Source organism: Lepidochelys kempii, chromosome 5, assembly GCF_965140265.1.
Source record: "Lepidochelys kempii isolate rLepKem1 chromosome 5, rLepKem1.hap2, whole genome shotgun sequence".
In the NCBI taxonomy this organism is placed as follows: domain Eukaryota; kingdom Metazoa; phylum Chordata; order Testudines; family Cheloniidae; genus Lepidochelys; species Lepidochelys kempii.
This window is the reverse complement of record NC_133260.1, coordinates 130,518,803-130,540,812: the sequence shown is the minus strand read 5'-3', so window position 1 is coordinate 130,540,812 and position 22,010 is coordinate 130,518,803. Positions and strand designations below refer to the sequence as shown.

The following is a 22,010-nucleotide window of genomic DNA, read 5'->3' as shown; positions in this document are numbered from 1 at the left end:
GGCAGCCCTATGTCCACGGTGTGGTGGATCTGTGTGGATGAGCACTGGCGGGACGCTCCCTGAGGTGGTGAGCAGAGCTGCACTGACAGATACCGAAGGAATGGTCCAAAGGCAGGCTGACCCCTTGATTTGGGAGCTGCCGTCACCGGTGTGGGCGGCATCAGGAGGGACAAGATGTGGAAGTGGAATTTCACCTGTCTGACGACAGCACCAGCAGGTCGCTCTGCACCAAAGCTATGGAGTCCGATCTTACCTGCTCCAGCGCCGACTCCGTAAGGAACACTTTAAGTTGGATGTCCCGCTCTTTCTTAGCGCGAGGCTTAAACCCCCTGCAGATCCGACACCTGTCGCTGAAGTGAGATTCCCCAAACACCTTAAACAACTGGTCGGGGGGGTCACTGACTGGCTTAGGCTTCCTACAGCAGTTGCAGTTCTTAAAGCCCGGGGCATGCCCCATCCCGAGCCTAAGTCCCATCTGAGACAATTATAAACTAAATTAAACACACTAAGGGAACTATTTACAAAAGAAAGTTTGCAACGAACAGTTCTAGAGAAAGAAAAGTTTGCCGAAGCAAAGGAATGTTCCAGCACCATCACTGGCAATGAGAAGGAACTTTGGGGGAGGAAGCAGCGGCGCACCTTATACCATAGCATATGTGCGCCACTCCAGAGGGTGCCAGAGCCGGTCCCCTACAGATACCACTAAGGGAAAAGCTTCCAGCACCAGTGCATGTGGTGAGCACACACGCCTAACATGGAATGGACATGAGGAAGCACTTGAAGAAGAATAGAGAGCTCCCCTCTCTTGGTACATTAGCCAGCAGCAGTAATTGTCCAGCAGGTGGTCAGAGGAGATAAAAGAGATCACCAAATTTGTTCTAGAGATCAAGTTGAGGGAGTAATGCTGTGAAAAGTACATTTAGAACTCCAAGGAGAAGCCTTGTATATTTTGACGGTGAAGACTGTGCAAAAAGATGCTTTAGAAGCTGTTCTGGACCTAGTTGAGTGTGCTCTGATATTCCCAGGTGTCTGAACACCTGTCAGGTCACAAAATCATGTATACATACTCTGATCCATTTGGACAGCCTGTAAACTGCAATGGACTGAACCCAGGCCTAATCCCCATATGCCACAAAAAGTTTGAAGGACTTGGAGATAGATATGGTCTTATATAGATAATAACTTCAGGCCCTCTGGATGTCTAAGGCATGGAGCATGACTTCCCTGGATGTAAACGAAGCTGAGTAATATACAGGTGGGTTAATGGACAGATTGGGAGACCACTTGAGCCACAAAATTGGGGTGAGGACACAGGACTTAGTTAAAAGAGCTGATAAAATTGCAGCCACTTGGCAACAGGATTGGTGCATGCAGGATCAACATGGTCTATAAAGAGCTCTGCAGGGCAGAGGTGAGTCCTTTCCTGATTCATTCTGCATTCTCTTGAAATATCACGCTCCCTCTGATGGCATGGTTTTGGTGATGGTGGTTACTGAATATGTTATATTTACGGTACCACAATGGAGAAAAGACTATGGATTTTGGATTCCTTTTGGCTCGTCAGAACTTTGGATACCTTGAGTTTGTACTGGCGGGATTGCTGATTGTCAGCTGATCCCATTTAGTGTTTTTAAAGAAAATGATGTGTCTGGCCGTCCTAAATATAAAAGCAAAAGATACAAACATTCCAACTTGTAGAATATGCTTTTTGGATTTTGATTCATTAGAAAATACAGATTAGACATTTGATTTGAGATACGCCGTAAATAATTTATTTCGTCCTTGAATTGTTCATTTTGCTTAGGGTTATTTCCAGATATATTACCTTGACAGAGTTCTGAAGGACAGTGACAGGAAAGGTTTCACTGGGCATGGAACTTAAATAGAGTCGAAAGCTCTCCTGAATAGAAACATCTGAAAACCAAAATAATGAGTACATTCACTACACTCCTATGAAAGAGTTTAGTTAAAATTCATACACAAATATTAAACAATTTGCTATAAGATCTATCTTTCCAACGATTGGAGTATTGGAACTACATATACTATCTAATGTTCATTTATGATCTGGAAGAGGGAGTAAACAGCATTATATTTAAATTACAGGGGATAATTTGGGAAGTGTTTCAAACCCCAGTGGACATAAACAGATAGTAACAAGAAACATGGAGAGCTTGGAGAGTAGGGACTACAGGGGAGCCAGGAGATAAAGCAAGACTCAAGAAATTGCATATGGAGAAAAATAATAAGAAATACAGATATTACTTCGGAAAGAAAAACCTGAAAAGCAATAATGCTGAAAGAGATTGAGGGATGATAGCAGACAGCTGGATATGAGATTGCAATGGGATATGGCAGCAAGAAATGCTAATATAATTTTGAGCTGTATTTGCAGAAGTATCATGTCATAAATAACACTCCCTCGGTACATGACTATAGTGGTACCAAACCTGGAATACTGTGTTCCATTCTAGGCACCTAAGTAATAGAAAGCTACAGAAAAATTGAATGGAGTACAGAGAAAAGCAACACAATAATTAAGGGAATGGAAGTGCTGACATACAAAGAAATAGTAAAAGAACTAAATGGCTGGAATTTTCAAAGGAGTCTAAAGAAATCAGGTGGCCAACTTCCATTGACCTTCAATGGGAGTTGAATTTCTAAATAGTCTTTATGGCTTCAAAATCAACCCCAATATGCACAGTTTGGCTAAGCACTAACTTACAGGGACAGTGAAGGAGAACAAACAAACTGTGGATTATGGTGGTAGAGAAAGGATTAACAGGGACCCAAAGAGAGGCAAAAAGCAGACCAGCTGGGTTCAATTGCAGCTGCTGCTATAGAAGGATTGGTTTTCAGAGGACTTGAGGTGGCTGGGGAGAAGGAAGCTCTCAAAGAGAAGAGTTCAGCTCTCTGTGAGTCTGTGAATGTACTTGGAAAAGGCCTAGCAAGAAAGAAGGGCCTCTGGTTAGTGGCTGGAGTTTTCCCAAGGGAGTTGGCTGAAGCAACCCGGACTTTAATTTTTATAATGTACAAAAAATGTCACTGTGAAGCAGTTAAAGTTGTGACCGATATTACATACATGGAACAAAACCACTAAAAGCAAGGAAATTACAGTGTAACCCATCTAACACACAGGTAGTCACCTACAAACACACACCTGGTCACTACAACAGACTACAACTTGAACTCTGCCCCTCCACAGCCTTCCTGTCTGCACATCCCCTTTTACCAAACTACCTGCTTCCAAACACCATTAGTAGTGGACATTTGGCGAAGTAGTTTGGTGTGTTGGGTGGAGTAGATCAGTGAGGACTGTGATGAATCATATGTATATCGCTCTGTGCTTCAGTTCCCAATCTGTGGATAGGGATAATATTTCCCTGTCTCATAGGGTGTTGGCATTGTGAGGATAAATTCATTAATGCAAATACATTCTTTAATATACGTGAGGTGAACAGATACAATGGTGAAAGCCTACAAACAAGCAAATGAAAATAATACATAAATGAGCACTATAGCATGTAGAATAAAGGTAATACTCTCTAATAGAATGAGCAACTTCTTAATCCTACAGATGACCATTTCTTTGGCCCTTTCCCATCTCATCAGCAAGACAAGCAAAAAGTGGAAAAGCACACTTCTGATTTGGCACTACCTTTAGGGACCTATATTGTATCACAGAAGGAAAACTACATACTTGGCTCGGTAAAGCTTTTTATAAGCTCTTCCATAGCTAACATCCATGAAACTGCTAGGTGACAGTTCTGCAGAAAAACCCAATTTCCTGTTTTCATTGCATCCTTTATCAGCTTTTCTGCAATAGGTCCTTGCCCTTGCCCTAGTGAAATTGACCGTAATCTGAAACAGAGAGAAAATTTTGTCAATGTTCATGATGCAAATATCTGGACATACAGTGACTTTTGAAATGGTAGGTATTTAGGATTTGTAGCTTTTAAAGATAGTAGCCAACATTTCCTAACTTGGGTGCTGAAATTTAGACACCTCAATCCATATTTAGACCCTAAATTTTCAGAGACGCTGGGCACCTACAAATCCACCTACAAATCCAAGTCTATGGGAGCTGAAAGAGCTCATAATCTCTGAAAATTGTACCAGTGTTATTTAGGTGCCTAATATGGTTTTAGGAGTCTGATTTGACAGCTTTGGCTACAAATATAGAAATATAAATATATACAAATATGAAGATCTCTGAAGCATAGCTATAGTATATAGTTTGGAGGAGAACTAAAAAAATTATTTTAACATACATTAATGTACAGAGAGGGTGAAATCCTGACGCCACTAAAGTCAATGGTAGAAGTCAGTGAGGCCAGCATTTCACCCACAGACAGTACATGTTACAGTATAACTCAATGGAATAAATGTACAAGCATGAGAGAGTGGGATTTTCAAAGAAGATTAGATGAATTAGGTACCCAGTTCCCTTAAAATTCTTAGGGTTCTTTGATACCTGATACCCAGTTTCCATAAACTCCTTAGGGTCCTTTGAATATCCCAGCTGAATACCATGTCTAATAAAACTATGTAATTTGTACCGTTCTGAATATCCTCGTTCTTTTGCGAACCTCTGGAAAGCTCCCATGGGGTCAGAGCCTGTGCTTAGGATAAACACCAGAGGAGTTGAAGAGGACATGTCTTGATAAAGAGTCCCCAAGTCAACTGGGGGATTCTCTATGAATTGTTTTCCAAGGTTCTCTATTACAAACTCAGTAAGTGCAGAGACCACCTGAGGATATGAAAACATACCAATTTACAAACAAAAAGAGGCACAGAGAACAGTATTTACATTTGACTGTATACCCTTTCAGGCCAGGACTGTATCTTTGTATGTCTTTGTAGAGCACCATAAGACCCAGTCCTCACTGGGGCAAATACAAATAATAAAGACTAATTAATCAGTGGTGAAAATCAATCAGTCTTCCAAGTTCAAAATCACTACGATCCCTTCAACCGACCACCTCCCGAAACCCATAAACAGAAAACATTCACTGTATTGTGTTAACTCAAACATGCCACAGTTAGTACTAGGGGCATTTCAAAAAGTTTGATTCAACATCCAAAAAGTTTGGATAATATAATAAGAATTGGCAAACTAGAACTGACCATGGTCCACAGAAGCATGTGAGTAGCCTCTATGAAGTCAAACTTCCCATTGCACTCTAAACTTCACAGACTTTGCAGCAGACCCATAGTAAATATAAACTAATTAAAAAGGGAGAGATTGTGACTGGTACAAGGACGCTCTCTCCATCCTGCCACCCATGGGCCAGTCATAAATCTCAGTCCTTCTGCTTGGAAGAGTACAGGGACCACTCCTGCAGCAGATTCACATAGTCCCAAAGAAGATAGAGAAGGGGTCTAGCCCTCTTCTCCATACAGATCCAATCTTCCATTGGGAAGGTCCATCTTTGCATCATCCCCTCTTCAAGCCAACATCCAAATGACACAATATGGCCCAAAGTAAACAATTTTGCAAATTCTTGTAGCTTTGGTGTGGATGCAAATTTCTGTATATTTGGATTTTACCTTTTCTTCCATAAAACTTTTCACAATAATTAATTTCTGAAACATGCTTAGTCTTGTGTCCCAGGAAGCTTTCACGGTGCCTTCCTTTTTTAATTCTTCAGTTTGCTCTGCAGAAGGGGAGGGTTCAGAATCATATGTTTCCGAAGTTTCTGGGTTGACATGAATTTCAAGGCACCCTACAAATGACATTGGCATTAGCAGTGTCTTAAAGTTAGAATTTGCAAAGCTGAAATAATTCACAATGGTAAGGTGATATTTAAGATCACATTTTCAAAAAGGCAAAGGCTCTCTTCTGTACATGAGTTAGAGGTCTAACTGGCTCTTTGCATGCAATCATGGTGACTGTGTGACCAGCTGTAAGATTCTATCTTGGGGACAGACAATGTTGGATTAAGGCATAGGCACGATAGGCTCCTGCTGTCACATAATTATGTCAGAATCTGAGCTTCAATTTTTTTAAATGGCTTTCTATCTCTCATGGTTTCAAAGAAAAGCTTGAAAAGGTGACCCAAGTGTAACTGATCTGTCTGCCAGAGCTTGCAGAGAGCCTAAAAAAATAGCTCTGAGCGGGGTAAGCTGCCCATTCATCTTAATCAGGCGTTGCCTGCAGTATCACTGATTTGGGGGCCCCTGTCAACATCACTGCTGCAGAAGATTGTGTGTGCGGCAGGAGACATGTGCAGCACGCCCAGCCCACTCTTACAATAAAGCAGATACATTTCAGCTATTGGGATAGAGTACTTGGGGGCCTCCTGGCTATTACCTCTGCATCACTGGGAGAAAGAGGGGGGCACTGTTGGTTCTGAGAGAAAAGATCACACTGGTGCCCTGCTTTTCCCAAGTAGTCAGGGGGAGCCCTGCTGCCGTTCGTGGGGCAGAGAAGGGAGCCCCTGCTGCCACTTTGAGGCCTTGGCAGAGATAGGGGGCCTCCTCTGCTGCTGCCCCCACTCTTCCAATGTGTGGAGCTCCAGACTGTTGAAAGATCTCTGCCAAGTCCCCCAGAAGAGAGTATAAATGAGAGTAAAAGGAAAAGGCATCATTATGTCAAAGGGAAAATGGAAAAGTCCATCATACACATAACGAATGTCTTAAGGCTTTGAATAACCTGCCTGCTGCATTGGCTGAGTTACTGTTTCTGAAGCTGTTCAAAAATAGGTTTGATAAAATAGAAGTAGAATCAGTGCAGAAAACCCCCCTTGAAGCAGAGGTTTGGTAGAAGGAAAATGGCTTTTCCAATCCACTTTCTTATTTATCATATTACCCAATTTAATGAAAATGTGTGTGGACAGTATTTCATTCTGAATTCCTTGAAAACTCGGGAGTGTTTCCTCTAAGTCACAACACATAAACCACGTGGTGTCTTCGAGCCATGGAACATCAGGCTTAGCAGGGCGTTGCTGTTGGAAAGATGAAAGAATCAGTGAAAATATGAAAGAAGAAGAAGGTAAATAAAAGCTCAACAAATATACGACTATTTTTAGTAGTCAAAATGTGAAAGCTGCACAAGAAACAAGTTTATTAATAGTGGCCCCAATTCAGAAAAGCATTTAAGCATGATCTTAAATTCATTCTTATTCAGAATGTCACTTAAGCACATGCTCAACTTTAAGTATGTGTTTAAGTCCCATTACGCTTAAAATTAAGTATGTGTTTAAATGCTGTCCTGAATAATGATGCTTTATTTGATTGGAACAAATAAGTAACAAATATCTAAAATAACTGTTCAAATGTTTCAGGCCTCAAAATGTATCATATCACATGATGGAAAATCATAATTAGAAGTCACCAAAGTCTCTATTGTAAAGACAAATTTAGACACCAACCTCCTTTCACTATCTACAAATTGCTTTGCAAAACCAAAAATAGATATAATCATTTACTATTTTGTTTGTCATCAATCTACTCCAAACGCACCTTATCTAAGCCAGCAGAACCACGGAGGAAAAAATTCCATTCTGTATCTGTAAGTTCTTCTCTCTGCCGCATGATCTCAATACACAGCATAAAGCTGTAGATGAGTTTGTGTTGTTCAAAAAGGCCGCGGGAAACATTGGTATAAGTTGCATAGAGAGTCTGACTAAGCAGTATTGCCAGGCGCTGCTGCAGATTATTATTCTTTTCAGAAGTCTCAATAGTTGTATTAAATAACTGCAAGAAAAAAACAAACATAGTTTTGATGAGTTTATTTCTAATTGTTAATAATAGCATACTTCTAGATTAATTCACTGGACTAGAACAATGATTCTCAAACTATGTCATATTGTACAACACTTCTTAAGTGAGAGATCCTCTCATACACAGAGCATGTCTCCTCCCAACCTCTCAGTAATGATTTCCATTTTTTTCTGCAATCGCTATAGTGCATGGAATTTTGAAGAAGTAATATTAAGAGAACAGTAAGAAGATACGATGATAAAATAAACTCGCTTTAATATGATGGGTGTGTCTTACATCCTCTCATTTTGTTTGATAGAGATTACTCACCATTGTTACATAGAAAGCTCTGTGGACTACAGGGAATGCTCTAACAAGCACCACTGTTCCATGGACCAAAATTTCAGAACCACTGAACTACAAAAATAAGCTAACTTTGAAGAGTCAAGTACTCTTCAGGGTGCAGACTTCTTTTGAGATGCTGGAAAAATCGCTGACATTAAATATTATAAAACTTAGTTATTTAAATTCAGGCACCTAAACAACAGTGATTTTAAGAGGTGCTGACCATCACGTTAAATTTCTTGACTTTAGTAAAAAGAAAAGGAGTACTTGTGGCACCTTAGAGACTAACAAATTTATTTGAGCATAAGCTTTTGTGAGCTACAGCTTATGCTCAAATAAATTAGTTAGTCTCTAAGGTGCCACAAGTACTCCTTTTCTTTTTGCGAATACACACTAACACGGCTGCTACTCTGAAACTTGACTTTAGTAGAGTCTCTGGGTATTCTGCAGTTTTGAAAATCAGACAACTTATCTCTAGACACCTAAATGTATGTCTAAATTTGGAAACAGTACTTGGAATCATACCTGGAAGTTTTATAACATTACTAATTTTCCAAATGTATCATAAAATTAGAAACAGAATGAATTCTTTTTTGATGTAATGAAAAAACACTTCTTAAAGGCTTAAATTTTGTTGCCTGTTTTTTATTTATTTTTATATTTATAAAACTATTTCTATTCATATCTTCATTATACTAAATGCTATTTACTTCAAAGAAAAATGAAACTAACCTGCTTAAAATATTTTAAGGAAAACTGATACATGGGATCAATCTCTGACAGACTTGCAATTACAAAGTACATGACAGACCCTCGAGTAGCAACAGGGCGGTACTTTTCACGAGCAGCATTTATCTTCTCTTCAGTAGATTCTGCTTCTTTTAGCCTTGTTTTAATGGCACCAGATGTAACCTAAAAGAAACAAGTTTTAGTAGCATTTTAGAAAATATTTCATGATAGACAGAGCTCGGAGCACGAGGAGCAAGCTCTTCATTTGATGTTGATGGCACTGGTGTAATTTTATGCATCACTTGCCAAAGACATGTAAGCGCCATCTCATACTGAGGGAGGAATTTATTCTATTCCAAGAGCTACAGAGAACTTTTGGCTGTCACAAGCCAGAAACTCAAGATTCAGGTTTGGTTATGTCTTAGCTATTGGATATTTTAAGAAAAGAATATTAGTTCCCTTGATAATTTAAAATGAAATGCTAAGCATTTATGTAAATCAATGTATTATGTTGCATTTTGTAACTTATATTGACAATGTCATTAGTCAACAGCATTAGTTTACCCTAAAGAATAACTAGTAGGTTTTTATCAGAGGCAATATCCCAGAAGATCATGAAAAATTATAACAAGAAAAAAAAAAGAAAGAGAAAAATATATTTAGAATGTTTACCAAATAATTAATTGAAGAATATAACCATACACAAATCAAGCAACTTATCAGCCTCAGTACTGAGAGGTGCTGGAGAGAATGGGAAAAAGAGGCTAGCTTAACATCATGCTAGAATGGTAGCCTAAACTCTGCTGGCAATTATGGGCTGGCTCCTAAGCCTCAATGAAGCGATGCCAATTTACTCCATCTGAAGCTCTGCCCCTACATGTAGATGACTACTCCAAAACTCTACCTGCAAATAAATGTATAATGGGTGGGTCTGATTTTCCAGCTTGCCATGGTATTAGTTTAATTTATTACTCTTTTGAGAATGTGAATGTTATGGGCCAAAATCAGCCAGAAAGAGTTTAGAATGATAGGTTACATTTTCCCTAAACCAAATTATGCACTGTACTGATACTACAAGGGTAACAGTAATGCGAGCTTCCCCACACTACCCATCTGGTGGGTCTCAGGCCTGACCTGAAAGGACCACTTTTCGGAGTGACATGGTAGTTCACTCTTCATGGCTTGTTCAATACATGTCTGAGACCATCAATTAGAGGGCCAGCTTTGACCAACTGGGACTGTGGTTTTTGTAATGCAGATTTTTGCCCATTAAGAACTAGGCCAATCTCAGGAATTCTACAATTCACAGCTAGATCTTTACTTCGGCTTTCACACTGAGTAGAATCTTACTTTGCAAACAGTCCCATTTGGTAAGACTGTATAGTCCTTATTCGCATTTGGGAGCAATTAGGCAGAGTCCCATTTACTTCAATGGGATTACTTGTGGAGTAAGATACAATTCAATATGAACAACTGTAGCTGAACCTAGCCTTGATAAGCAAAGTGAAACCACTGCATAATTATCTCACATGAATTCTTTAAATAAGAAAACTATCTTTTCATAAAGCAAAAATCTCGAGCCAAATATACTTAGAGTGACAACCAATCAAGTTAGTATTTGCAAACAGATTCCACACAGTTAACAGCTATTCCTTATTGTAAGTGTAAGGGGAGATTGTGGTATCTCATACACAGTGTGGTAACTATTACCAAATGCTGACTTTTTAATGGCAACCACATTAGCAAAATATTTTTATGATAGTAACAAACAAGCATGAATTTTGTAGAGTTAAATATTGCCTAGCTAATCTACAACATTAAAATTCTAATCTACAATATTAAAATACTAACGAAAACAACAGATAGGAAACTACTGGATATAATTCATTTAGATTTTTAAAATGGTTTTATATTGGGACACATGACCCCCAAGTCAGACTAACTGCATTACATGCGTCTGGGTTTTGAAAGCTTAGCCTATTATTTTAGGACTGTGGATCTGTAAAAGTCAATGTATAAAGGAGAAACATAAATCTGAGAATTCTTTCCCTGTGTAACATTTCATACAGCCCTAGATTGATCACTTATTTTTAATTAAAACAAGGTATTGTAAAAGTGAGTCTCCTGCCTTTGATTCCTGGAGTGTGTTGATGAGTTCTTCTTTGTCTAGGATGTTTCCCTCAGAAGTAAACAACATTTTTAGAATTTTGTCTTCAATAGCTTTCAACTGATTTTTATCAGCATTGATTCTCACAATGAGCTGGGTTCTTTGTTCCTCAAGCTCAGGTTTCTCCAATCGCACAACATCACTAGAAAAGACGTTTGAATTTCTGGTTAATAGCTTTATCACCTGTTCTCTCTTGCCCTCACTGCCTTTTTGTTTAGTAATCCAGTTCATTCCAACAAATTTTCCAAAACACTCCTGGCCCCTCACTCCATCCCTTCTGTGCTTCTCCAGTGGCATAATGGGAATGCAGAGCAATTATGGATTCCCACAAAATAGGGGCAATCCCCATGTGGCATAGCGGATGTTACTAAGCAGTGTAGGAGTGAAACCAGAGTGTAATGTCCTCTGGCAGTCCAAGTCAAAGGAGCCAACGTAATTTCCAGCAGTTCTTACGCTACTCTAAATTACATCAGGGCCATGCTGAGGATCAGGGAGGGAGCAGAAGCTTCCCTCCCACCCAAAGTCCAGCAGTGTAACTTAGGGGATTTGGCCCTCTGCCATGGAACATGCAGCTCCATGAAGTTCCCAGGGGAACACAAAGTTACTGCCTAGCTAAGGTGTAAGATCAATAACCTTCTTTAACTGACTGTATAGGAAAATACTGCAGAAGATGTTAAAAAGTCACTGCTGTATTTGCTAAGTGTGACTGCAGGGTCACCACAGGTACTTCCTATTCTAAGAACAAGGTAAACTGTTGTCATCTTGGCTAGCTCTGTAAAGTAATTACTGGTACAAGGTGATAAGCACTGTTTAAGGATCTGAACAGAACAGAAATTGAGGCCCACAACCAGCAAAGCACTTAAACACGTGCTTAAATCTAAGTGCACAAGTAATTCCATAGTCTTTAAAGGAATTACTGTACTCACATGGTTACAGTTAAGCACAGGCTTAAGATGTGTGATGAAATGGGACTTTATAGAATACACCCACAAGATAAATATGTATATTTATATGTAAATCACTCTTTATAATTTAAAAATACATTTACTTACAGCTATATGTAAAGAAACTAGATATAACTGATAGAATATCAAATAGTAATAGTTATTTTAAACATAATTGTTAGTCAGTTATTCAGAACAGCAAAATACATCTGACCCATCGACCCAAACAAGACAGTCACTTACCTGTATTATTACTCTTGTTCTTTGAGATGTGAGTGCAGGTATGTATTCCACTCAGGTGTGTGTGTGCCCAGCGCACTGAAGCCAGAGAACTTTGCTTAGCAGTACCTGTATGTGCAGTGCTCGCACCTTCTGACCCAAATAACCCCTGCCCAGGCTATCTAACAGCAGCACCACCCCAACTGGGCTCAGTTCCTCAAATCCCAGACTGGAGACTCTGATGCAGTGGGGATGGAGGGTAGATGGTGCAATATATGTCTTCACCCACATCTCAAAGACAACAAGTACAATGCAGGTAAGAAACCATCTTTTCTTCTTCAAGTGGTTACAGACGTGTATTCCACTCAGGTGACTCACAAGCAGTACTTGTGAGACAAGAGACTCAGTGTCTACTTAAACAGTGACTGCAGAACTGCCATCCCAAAGTTTGCATCTGACTTAGATGCCATTATAATAGCACAATATTTGATAAAAATATGTATGGAAGATTATGTAGCAGCCCTGTAAATGTACAATACTGAAACATCGTTGAGAAATGAGATAGATGTCTGTTGGGCTCTCATTGAGTGAGCCTGTAAGTTACACACCTGGACATCCTCTGTGAGGAGACCAGCTGACCTTTCATCTGACAAAAAGTCAAGGTGTTGAATGAAATAGTTTAGTTCTTTCCAAATAGAATGCCAAGCACAGCCTCACATCTAACATCTGGATATGCTGCTCATTTGCATTTGAGTGTGGCTTCGGAAAGGATATAGGCAAGTAAATAACTTGGTTAAGGTAAAACTGAAACCACCATGGACAAAATCTTTGGCTACGATCTTAAGGAAACTTTTGTCTCTGAAGAATTGAGTATATGGAGGTTATGCCAGTAAGGCTTGTAATTCTCTGACTCTTATTGTGGATGTTATAGCCACAAGAGGAGAGACAACAAGCAGGTTGCTGTCGGCTCAAACAGAGGACCCATGAGGGCAGCCAGTATAGTATTAATGTCCCAGAATGGGACGATTTCCTTCATAAGTGGAAACAGATGGAAAATATCTTTCAGAAAATTGACTTTCCTTGGATCAGAGGATGGAATGTTGAGATTGCCAACAAATGAACCCTAGGTTCTAAGACCTAGACCCAAGGACATCAAATATAAGAGCTAGCCCAAAATATCCTGAACACAAGCTCACATGGATTGAATTCCCTTAGATCTTGACCAAACCAATTAAGTAGATGGTTTTCTACTATTAAGCAGGATCCTCTGAACTGCTTCCAAGCCTTGCCCTACCTACATGTCTAGCCATGTACAATCTATGCTGTGAGGTGTAGACTTTTCAGCACTGGATGAACAACCTGACCATGGTGCTGAGTCAGCAGGTCAGGAAGCAGATGAAGAAATGTGGGAGGTCCACAACTTGTATGCTGCTCTCAATCTTAAAATCAAATAGGCTGCCTCCCTGAAGGTGAAGAAGGATAGGCTGGTTGGCTAAAACTAGATTCAGAAGATCTTCTCTTCAGTGATGTCCTTTTCTTGGGAAGTCTTGCAGCCTAACAGAGTAGGATGACTGGTGAATGTATCACTCAGCGCAACATTGCTAGTGTTATTGCTGACCTACAAAATGACATCCCTTTGTGGTGTAGCTAGACACCCCCAGAAGACTATAAAGTAGCTCAAAAGTCCTTAAAAGAATGTAAAGTCTCATCAGTTCTCTCAGAAAGCAAAAACTGACCATCAAATGGTAAGTCCTCTATGGTCTGTTGAGCTTTAGGAGCTAGGCCAGAGATCTGTAGCCATGAGACCATCCTCATCATCACAGCTGAAGTCACATATCTGCATGGAATATCTGCTACATCCAGTGCTGACTGTGAAGAGGTCTTGGCCACCAAACAGCTCTCTGCAATAAATGCCTTAAACTCTTCCATGGAGAATTCTGGTAACTTGGCATCCCAATTTGCAAAGTCATATTTAGACAATCACGCTTGCTGGCTGGCAATAAGGAGGTTGAAAACACTTTTCTCCACATCAAATCTAACCTTTTAGACTTTGTATTTAGGTGTAAATTTACATCTCCCCTCCTGTACCCTCTCATTTGCCTCTGTCACAACCAGGGAATTAGGAGGTGGATGAGAGAAAAAATACTTGAAACCTTGCATGGGGACACAATATCTCTCATCGGTATGCTTAGCCATGGGTGTTATAGATGCTGAGGTATTCCACAGAGATTTGGCAAACTCCAATATCACTTCATTCATAGGGAGAGTGACTCTTTCAGGAGCTGAGGATTGACGAATATCCACTAACTTATGAGAGTTTTCCTGAACAAATTGAGCCTGAATATCCACTGATGATGCCATTCATCTCAGGAGCGCTTGATAAAATTTAAAATCCTCCAGTTCCGGAGATGAGGACTCGGGCACCATAGCATCATCTGGTAAAGAGGCAGAAAAGGGAAGTGGAATCACTGGAATCTCTTGTGGTAACACATTTGACTGTATCAATGGATCAGGTTGCACCAGGTCAGAGGAAGCCCCCTTAGTCTGTGGCTGTAGCACAGGTGGCTCACCTGGAGAGACCATCTGAGGAACAAGTGATCTAGCCCTGGACTGAGCACATGATCAGGACCTCGCTGAATGAAGAATCACCCACAGATTCCTAAGAGGCTACAGTTGACAGGGATACAACATTAGTGACCAGTAGGAGATAGGCCTGGAAGCTTTGTCCCTACTGTAGGAGTGGAACAAATCCCAGTACCAATGATGATCCCAGGAGGTCTTGAAAATCTCTGAGTGGTACTGCAAAGGCAAAGGAGAGGAAGGCATTTCTGCACTTGATCTTGAAGTTCCTTCCAAGCCGTCTCATCCCGAATCATCTGCAGTCCAACACACTGGCCTAATTGGCATTATGATAGTACAGTCAAAGGCACTTTGAGTAGTGGTAAATGTATCACACACACATGCGGTACCAAAGCGGGCATTGGTACCAAACACTTAGCCTATGTAGACTGCGCCGGAATTGTTGTCGGTACTGAAGATAGCATCTGCCCTCGGTACCAAACAGGGTCCAGGCCCCTGTAACCCAGAGCTCTGTGTATGAGGCACTGCAGATGACTGTGCTGGCAATAACACTAAGTTGGCCACCAATCCAGGAGGTGCTGAGGACACCCAAGATGAAGCCACAGCTGTCGAATTTTCTAGACTAAGTGGCAAATCGGGAACAGACAGGCACAGCAATTCCACTGCTGCCTGATACATTGGTGTTGTGGAGACTGTCTGTGCAGACACCACTGTCATCAGTGCTGAACTCAATGGACAATCCCCTCCCCTGGATGGTACCAAGTGTTAGGATATAGATATTCAGGCCTGTCTGTAAAGGCCTGTACTCTAAGAATTTAGGTGTATTCTTATCACTTGGCTAGTGATAGAGGTATAAAAGAAAGAATCAAAATCACTGTCTGCTGGTGTAAGGGCCTTCTCTTACTGTGACAGTCTGAGGCCCTGTTCTTAGGCTAAGGCCTTTGGCTAAGCAGCAGAGGCAGCCATAAGCTGGGAAGCGACCGGTCACATCCTCACATTCCAAACTAGTCACATTGAAATAAGGTGCTATTGGGCTGTTAGGCACTATCAGGACAGGATTGTATTCCTATCACCTCCAGAGAAAGGGAAGTGCCTAGAAAATGTAAAAGGAAACTTAGTTTGATAGCATCCTGTCTGGCAAGAACTCACTTATCAATAGCTGGGATGTGAAATCCTCACTTCTGTGTTGTCTTGTCATTGTAGTTCCCACTTTGCTATTGTTTGTCTGTATAATCTCTGTCTGGTTCTGTGATTGTTCCTGTCTGCTGTATAATTAATTTTGCTGGGTGTAAACTAATTGAGGTGGTGGGATATAATTGGTTACATAATCATGTTACAATATGTTAGGATTGGTTAGTTAAATTTCAGGAAAATGATTGGTTAAGGTATAGCTAAGCAGAACTCAAGTTTTACTATATAATCTGTAGTCAATGAGGAAGTGACTGGGTGTGGGTGGGGGTGGGCATGGGCATGTGGGTGTGGGAAATGGGAGCAGGGAATGGGGGTAAGAAAATTGGAATCATGTTTTGCTAAAGGGGGAAATGGGAACAGGGAATGGGAGTAAGGAAGTTGGAATCATGTTTGGCTAAGGGTAGGAATGGGAACAGGGACACAGGTGTAAGGCTCTGTGGTGTCAGAGCTGGGAAGGAGGATACTAAGGAAGGAAACTGGAATCATGCTTGCTGGAAGTTCACCCCAATAAACATCGAATTGTTTGCACCTTTGGACTTCGGGTATTGTTGCTCTCTGTTCATGCGAGAAGGACCAGGGAAGTAAGTGGGTGAAGGAATAAGCCCCCTAACAACCAGAGTTGACAGTGTGGAGTCTAATTAATCAGGCATTGGTACTGGACAGAAGGTTGACAGCCCAGCTCTATCCCACGTACCGGAAGACTAACGCTGCTGGTCTGCATTCCTAGATAGGATTTGTGCTGGAAATGGCCCACCTGATGATCACTTTAGATAAGCTATTACCAGCAGGACAGTGGGGTGGGAGGAGGTATTTTTTCATATTCTCTGTGTATAAATAAAGCCTGCTGCAGTTTCCACGGCATGCATCCGATGAAGTGAGTTGTAGCTCACGAAAGCTCATGCTCAAATAAATTGGTTAGTCTCTAAGGTGCCACAAGTACTCCTACTCCTAGATAGGGAGGAGAAATTTCTCCGAACTCTGGAGTGGACCAGGTCTGTTTTTTTTGGTTCTCCTTCTTCTGGTCCCCAGAGGAAAAGAATGGTCCCTCTTCCTCCTGGGCAAAGAATCCAAGTCCATAGGTGCAGCCCCATCTGTAACAGCTCAGGAGCTCTCGGGGGGGCCTGATGGTATGCAGCAGTCTGCGGCTCCGCAGCAGGCCTCACTATGTGCTGCTTCAAACACAAGTCCCTTGCCACCTGCGTTCTCTTAAATGCCTTACCGATGGAGTGCCCTTCCTTAATGTGCCTTTGCACAAGGAACAACCCACACTGGGTGTGCGGGGGTCACTACTAGGGATAGCAATGCCACATGAGGGACAATGTTTAAAACTTGGAGAAGGGAGCACCCTGGGTTAAAAAACTCTACTAACTACACTAAGCTAAACTAAATTCTAAGGTACTACTAAACTTAACTAAGTATTTACAGAAAAAAACTAGAGGAACACTGTGATGAAGAACATGAAGTGAGACACCACTCTGACTCAAGCCACAGGGGGTGAGAAGGAACTGAGGGGGGTCAGGGCAGCATCGCCCTTATATAGCTTGGGAAGGGGCTACAAGGGACAGAGGGCATGAGCGCTGCTCCAGTGGGTACTGCTAAGCAAAGTTCTCTGGCTTCAGTGCACTGGGCATGAATACAATACATGTCTTCACCCACTCAAAGAACCACCCCATGTTCTGGGTATATTTCTCACTCGAAAATCAATGTAGGTCTGATCTTGTCTTGTAACCAAGAGTATATTTAGGATATTTTCATTTGGTATTAATATAAACAATATCAAATATGTCACATCAGCATGTTCCATGCTCATTATATGGGCTTGATTCAGCTCCCCCTAAAGTCAAGTAGTGGGTCATGATTTTTAAATCTAGCCTATTAGACAGAGTATTAGAAAAATATAAGTAATTATGTATCCCGAGTTACAAATAGCTGATTCCTATTACAATACTTCAAAAATTAGATATACCTATCCCAGCATAAGACATTTTAGAAAACATGCATACTAAGGCAAGAAATAGGTTGTCCTTAAGTTATTGGTGATTGTGACTTGATACTTTATATAACTATGTGGAAAAACATTTTCTTTATTGTTTTCCCTCTTTCATTTTATCCTGCTGTCACCTTAAACATTTAAAAGCAACTACTGTGAAATAAATAATGGAAATAAAAGTTATAAACCTTAGCAACTGATCCTCCAGGCCAGATCTGGTTACAGTGAAATTGATTATAGTAACTTTAATACACACCTGTAGAATAAACATAACAAATGACAAAAATTATTTCTATGTAGGTTAAGAAAATAAAATCAGGGGTTTAGTTAAGAATAATAATGGCACCCACAGTGAAGGTAGAGTTATGGCTGAGAAGGCTTTTCCAATCTAAACTTTAATTTATAGCTGTTCACAACTTACTCAAAAATTTCCATTTGGGCTGAAATTTCACATTGTTGGTTTATGTCCAAAAGCGATTTTTGGGAGGTTTGATCAAACTTTTGGAGGGATGAGAGGATGAAATAAAAGTACGTTTTTCACTTTGCACAATAACTGTTCTTATAATTATTTCCAGTGGCATAATTCACAAAAGGCTGAAACTATAAATAGGGCCCTATCAAATTCACAGCCATGAAAAATACATCACGGACCGTGAAATCTGGTCTCTCCCCATGAAATGTGGTCTTTTGTGCGTTTTTACCCTATACTATACAGATTTCACAGGGGAGACCAGCGTTTCTCAAATTGGGGCTCCTGACCCAAAAGGGAGTTGTAGGGGAGTTACAAGGTTATTTTAGGGGGGGTCGTAATATTACCACCCTTACTTCTGCACTGTCTTCAGAGCTGGGTGGCTGGAGAGTGGCAGCTGCTGACTGAGGGCCCAGCTCTGCATGCAGCAGCGCAGAAGTAAGGGTGGCAATACCATACCATGACATCCTGACTTCTGCGCTGCTGCTGGCAGCGGCTCTGCCTTCCGAGCTGGGCTCCCGGCCAGCAGCAGCCACTGCTCTCTGGCCACCCAGCTCTGAAGGTGCCACTGCCAGTAGCAGTGCAGAAGTAAGGTTAGCAGTACCAACACCCCCGCCCGCCCCACTGCACAATAACCTTGTGATCCCCGACGACGCCTTTCTAGATTAGGACCCCTACAATTACAACACCATGAAATTTCAGATTTAAAAAGCTGAAATCATTAAATTTATGATTTTTTAAATCCTATGACTGTGAAATTGATCAAAATGGACCGTGAATTTAGTAGGGCCTTGTGGCAGGGTGCTGCTGCAAACACACCTAATCAGCCCCTGCCACGCCAGCCCCAATCAAGGAGGATTGATTGGGGCTGGATGAAAAGCCTTATGCCTGCCTGGCGACTGGCAACACCTGCCAACGGGATAGGCTAGGAGCTATAAAGGTTGGGAAGGAACCAGAAGCCGTGGGCAGCCAGAGAGAGAGGTCAGTCAGAGAGGGAAGTGGAAGCCCTCTAGCTGCTTACTAACCCAGCCTGCGGTAGACAAGAAACCTGTAAGGACTGTATATAGTTGGACACTGGTGGTGGGAAAATGCTTAAAGAATAAAGGACACAGGTGTTGCACAAAGCTGAAGTCTCCCTGGACTTATTTGGGAAGGCAACTGGGCCTTCAGAAGAGGGGCCGACTGTGCACCCCGTGACAGGCCCTAACTATAAACTTTGAATTTTACATGAAACCAGTCTGCAATGACTAGTATAAGGGACAGCAAGTTTGAGAAAATATGGCTACAAAGTACAAAAGTCTTGAATATTTGAAAAGTAGCCTGGTGCATGCACAGTAAGAAACAGTGATCACTTTTAAGCCGTGATCTTAAAGAAGGATGCGGCAGGCATGTGCGTGCAGCTGTTTAAATACATACAAGAGTTAAGTGCCTAATTACACAAGCTGGTCTAAACATGCAGGGCTGGATTTGTAGAAGTGCTGAGCACCAACATTTCCGATTGACTTCAATTGGCGTTGTGGTGCTCAGCAATTCTGAAAGTCAGCCTGCAACAATTACTTAAAAGCTGGAGCAGTAAGAAAAGGAATTTAGTTGTCTTTCTCCTGGGGGGCTGTGAACATAAATAAAACCTGCCTATAAAGTGCTACATAAGAACAAAGAAGGATTATGACCAGTTGCCTACACTTTGGAATAGCATGAACTCCTAAATTCCTGGCTTCCACCCCAGTTCTTAGTCCTTTAGACCATGAGGCCTATTGGGGCATCTTTAATTTGCTGTGACTGTAAAATGAACTGAGACACACAGGGCTTAGGCGACTTGGCTACTGTCACACTCCAAGTCAACATCAGAACCAGGATCCGAATGGAGGTCACCTTATACCCCGGCCCATGTAGCTGACAGTGCATCTTTTCAAACCTGGGTGTCTACCGTTAGGCACTTCAGCAGACTGCTTGATTTTCAAAATGCTTTCAGAATAAAGTAACAGACAATATTATGTGTGGAAACTGGATGATACGGCATATAAATACAAAATATAGGACCATATGAACCTCAGAATAAAGTAATAGGGTTCTGAAATAAAGTGTGTATCAGTTGCCTGCAATACCTCCTTAATCAAAGCAATTACATCACAGTTACCCAGTCCTACACCATCCATCATCTGGCTAGACCCCAGAGCTGTCTAGAAAGTGATAGACATCTGTAAATTTTCTAGGAAATCCTACTAGCTGTGCTACCCTTTTTGCAGTGGGGTTTTTGCGAGGGAGCTGACTGTGGAGGATCTCACTAGTGGCGGATTTTCAGAGGAACCACTAATGAAACAATCCCCTTTCAGACAGCAGGATCTCCTAAGTAAGCCCATTAGGGGTACCCTCCAAAGGTCCTTCAAATAGGCCATACAGCTTGTCCATTAATGAATGAGGGTCTTCACTGGAAGTCATGCTGTCATGTTAATATTTGAGTAGCCATGTGATAGAGCTCTCCCCTCCAGGTGGCAGGATCTTCTGGAAGACCCAACATACAGGACTCCAACAACACACAGGACCAGTCTCAGTGGCCCTGTATTCTGAACCTCCAATATGGGACACAACAAAATGGTTGAGCCCTGAGACATGACTCAGTCCTGGTGATACTGTGCAGCAGGAGCGAACCTCTCTTTGTCAGAACAGTCGATAAGTCCATGAATCTTTTCACATACAGTAGCATGGACATGTTGGACTCTACTGTGCTACATTCACCCATGGAATGAAAGGACATGGGTTTATTTATTTTCACCTGTTTTAAAACTTTAATTATAAAAGATACCAGCTGAGACTTGGGAAGGTCTGTAATAATGTGGGCCAACATAATTTGATAATGTCCTTCTAGTAATATTGATTATGGTTTGTATGACATGAATTTAGAATGCTGCATCATACCTCTGGAAGGTAGTGTGGATTTGGTAGTTTAGTTGTCATGTAGAACCTAAAGTTTCTGTCATAATCAATGTCAGAATCTCCAAGGCGAATAAGCATTCTTCCACCAGTAACAAAGGTCTGCTTCAAAAGAACAGGCTCTAGTGCAGGGTCCAAGATTTCCTTCAGCTTTAGAAAAAGAAACCAGATTAAGGTATTTTGTACATGTAACTGATAACTGAAATACTTCATTACTAAAATGCAAAATTAAATTAACACTCTCCACTCTATGCAAGGAGAATAATAAAAATAATTATTTATTATTTGTATTACTGTATTGGCTAAAAGAAAAGGAGTACTTGTGGCACCTTAGAGACTAACCAATTTATTTGAGCATAAGCATGTTTCTCTGAAACCTGTATTGGTTCAATAAATTTGTTAGTCTCTGAGGTGCCACAAGGACGCCTCATTGTTTTTGTAGTGGCTAGGACCATAGTCATGGACCAGGACTCCATTGTGATAGGTGCTGAACAAACACAGAACAAAAAGATGGTCCCAATGATATTCTTCTGTTCACTTATTACTCTCTGCCTTCCTAGTTTTTGTTATAGGATATGGCTGGATTTTCAAAGGAGCCTAACAGAGTTATGTGCCCAAATCCCATGGATATTAAACACACTTCAAATTATGCATTGTTTTTTAAACCAGAGAAAGCCTACATGTTTTACTGCAGAACTATCTCACAGCACAAATCAGTGATGTAACAGAATTTAGACAGTG

General features: G+C 41.1%; 1 protein-coding gene across 8 annotated transcripts in view; it reads right to left on the bottom strand.

The window, feature by feature from the left end:
• DNAH6 (dynein axonemal heavy chain 6) overlaps window positions 1-22,010 on the bottom strand; it is a 192,229-nt gene that overhangs the window by 39,119 nt on the left and 131,100 nt on the right. For 6 of the 8 annotated variants that reach the window (XM_073345870.1, XM_073345872.1, XM_073345871.1 and 3 more), the window contains 10 exons: window positions 21,255-21,419; window positions 18,058-18,125; window positions 10,907-11,087; window positions 8,782-8,961; window positions 7,465-7,698; window positions 6,812-6,947; window positions 5,551-5,726; window positions 4,560-4,750; window positions 3,701-3,861; window positions 1,826-1,914 (listed from right to left, as the gene is read on the bottom strand). In XM_073345870.1, the coding sequence (XP_073201971.1) occupies window positions 1,826-1,914; window positions 3,701-3,861; window positions 4,560-4,750; window positions 5,551-5,726; window positions 6,812-6,947; window positions 7,465-7,698; window positions 8,782-8,961; window positions 10,907-11,087; window positions 18,058-18,125; window positions 21,255-21,419 (1,581 nt within the window). Of the gene's footprint in view, window positions 1-1,825; window positions 1,915-3,700; window positions 3,862-4,559; window positions 4,751-5,550; window positions 5,727-6,313; window positions 6,537-6,811; window positions 6,948-7,464; window positions 7,699-8,781; window positions 8,962-10,906; window positions 11,088-18,057; window positions 18,126-21,254; window positions 21,420-22,010 lie in introns of those variants that run through there. The other 2 variants (XM_073345877.1, XM_073345878.1) reach the window with 2 other exon arrangements.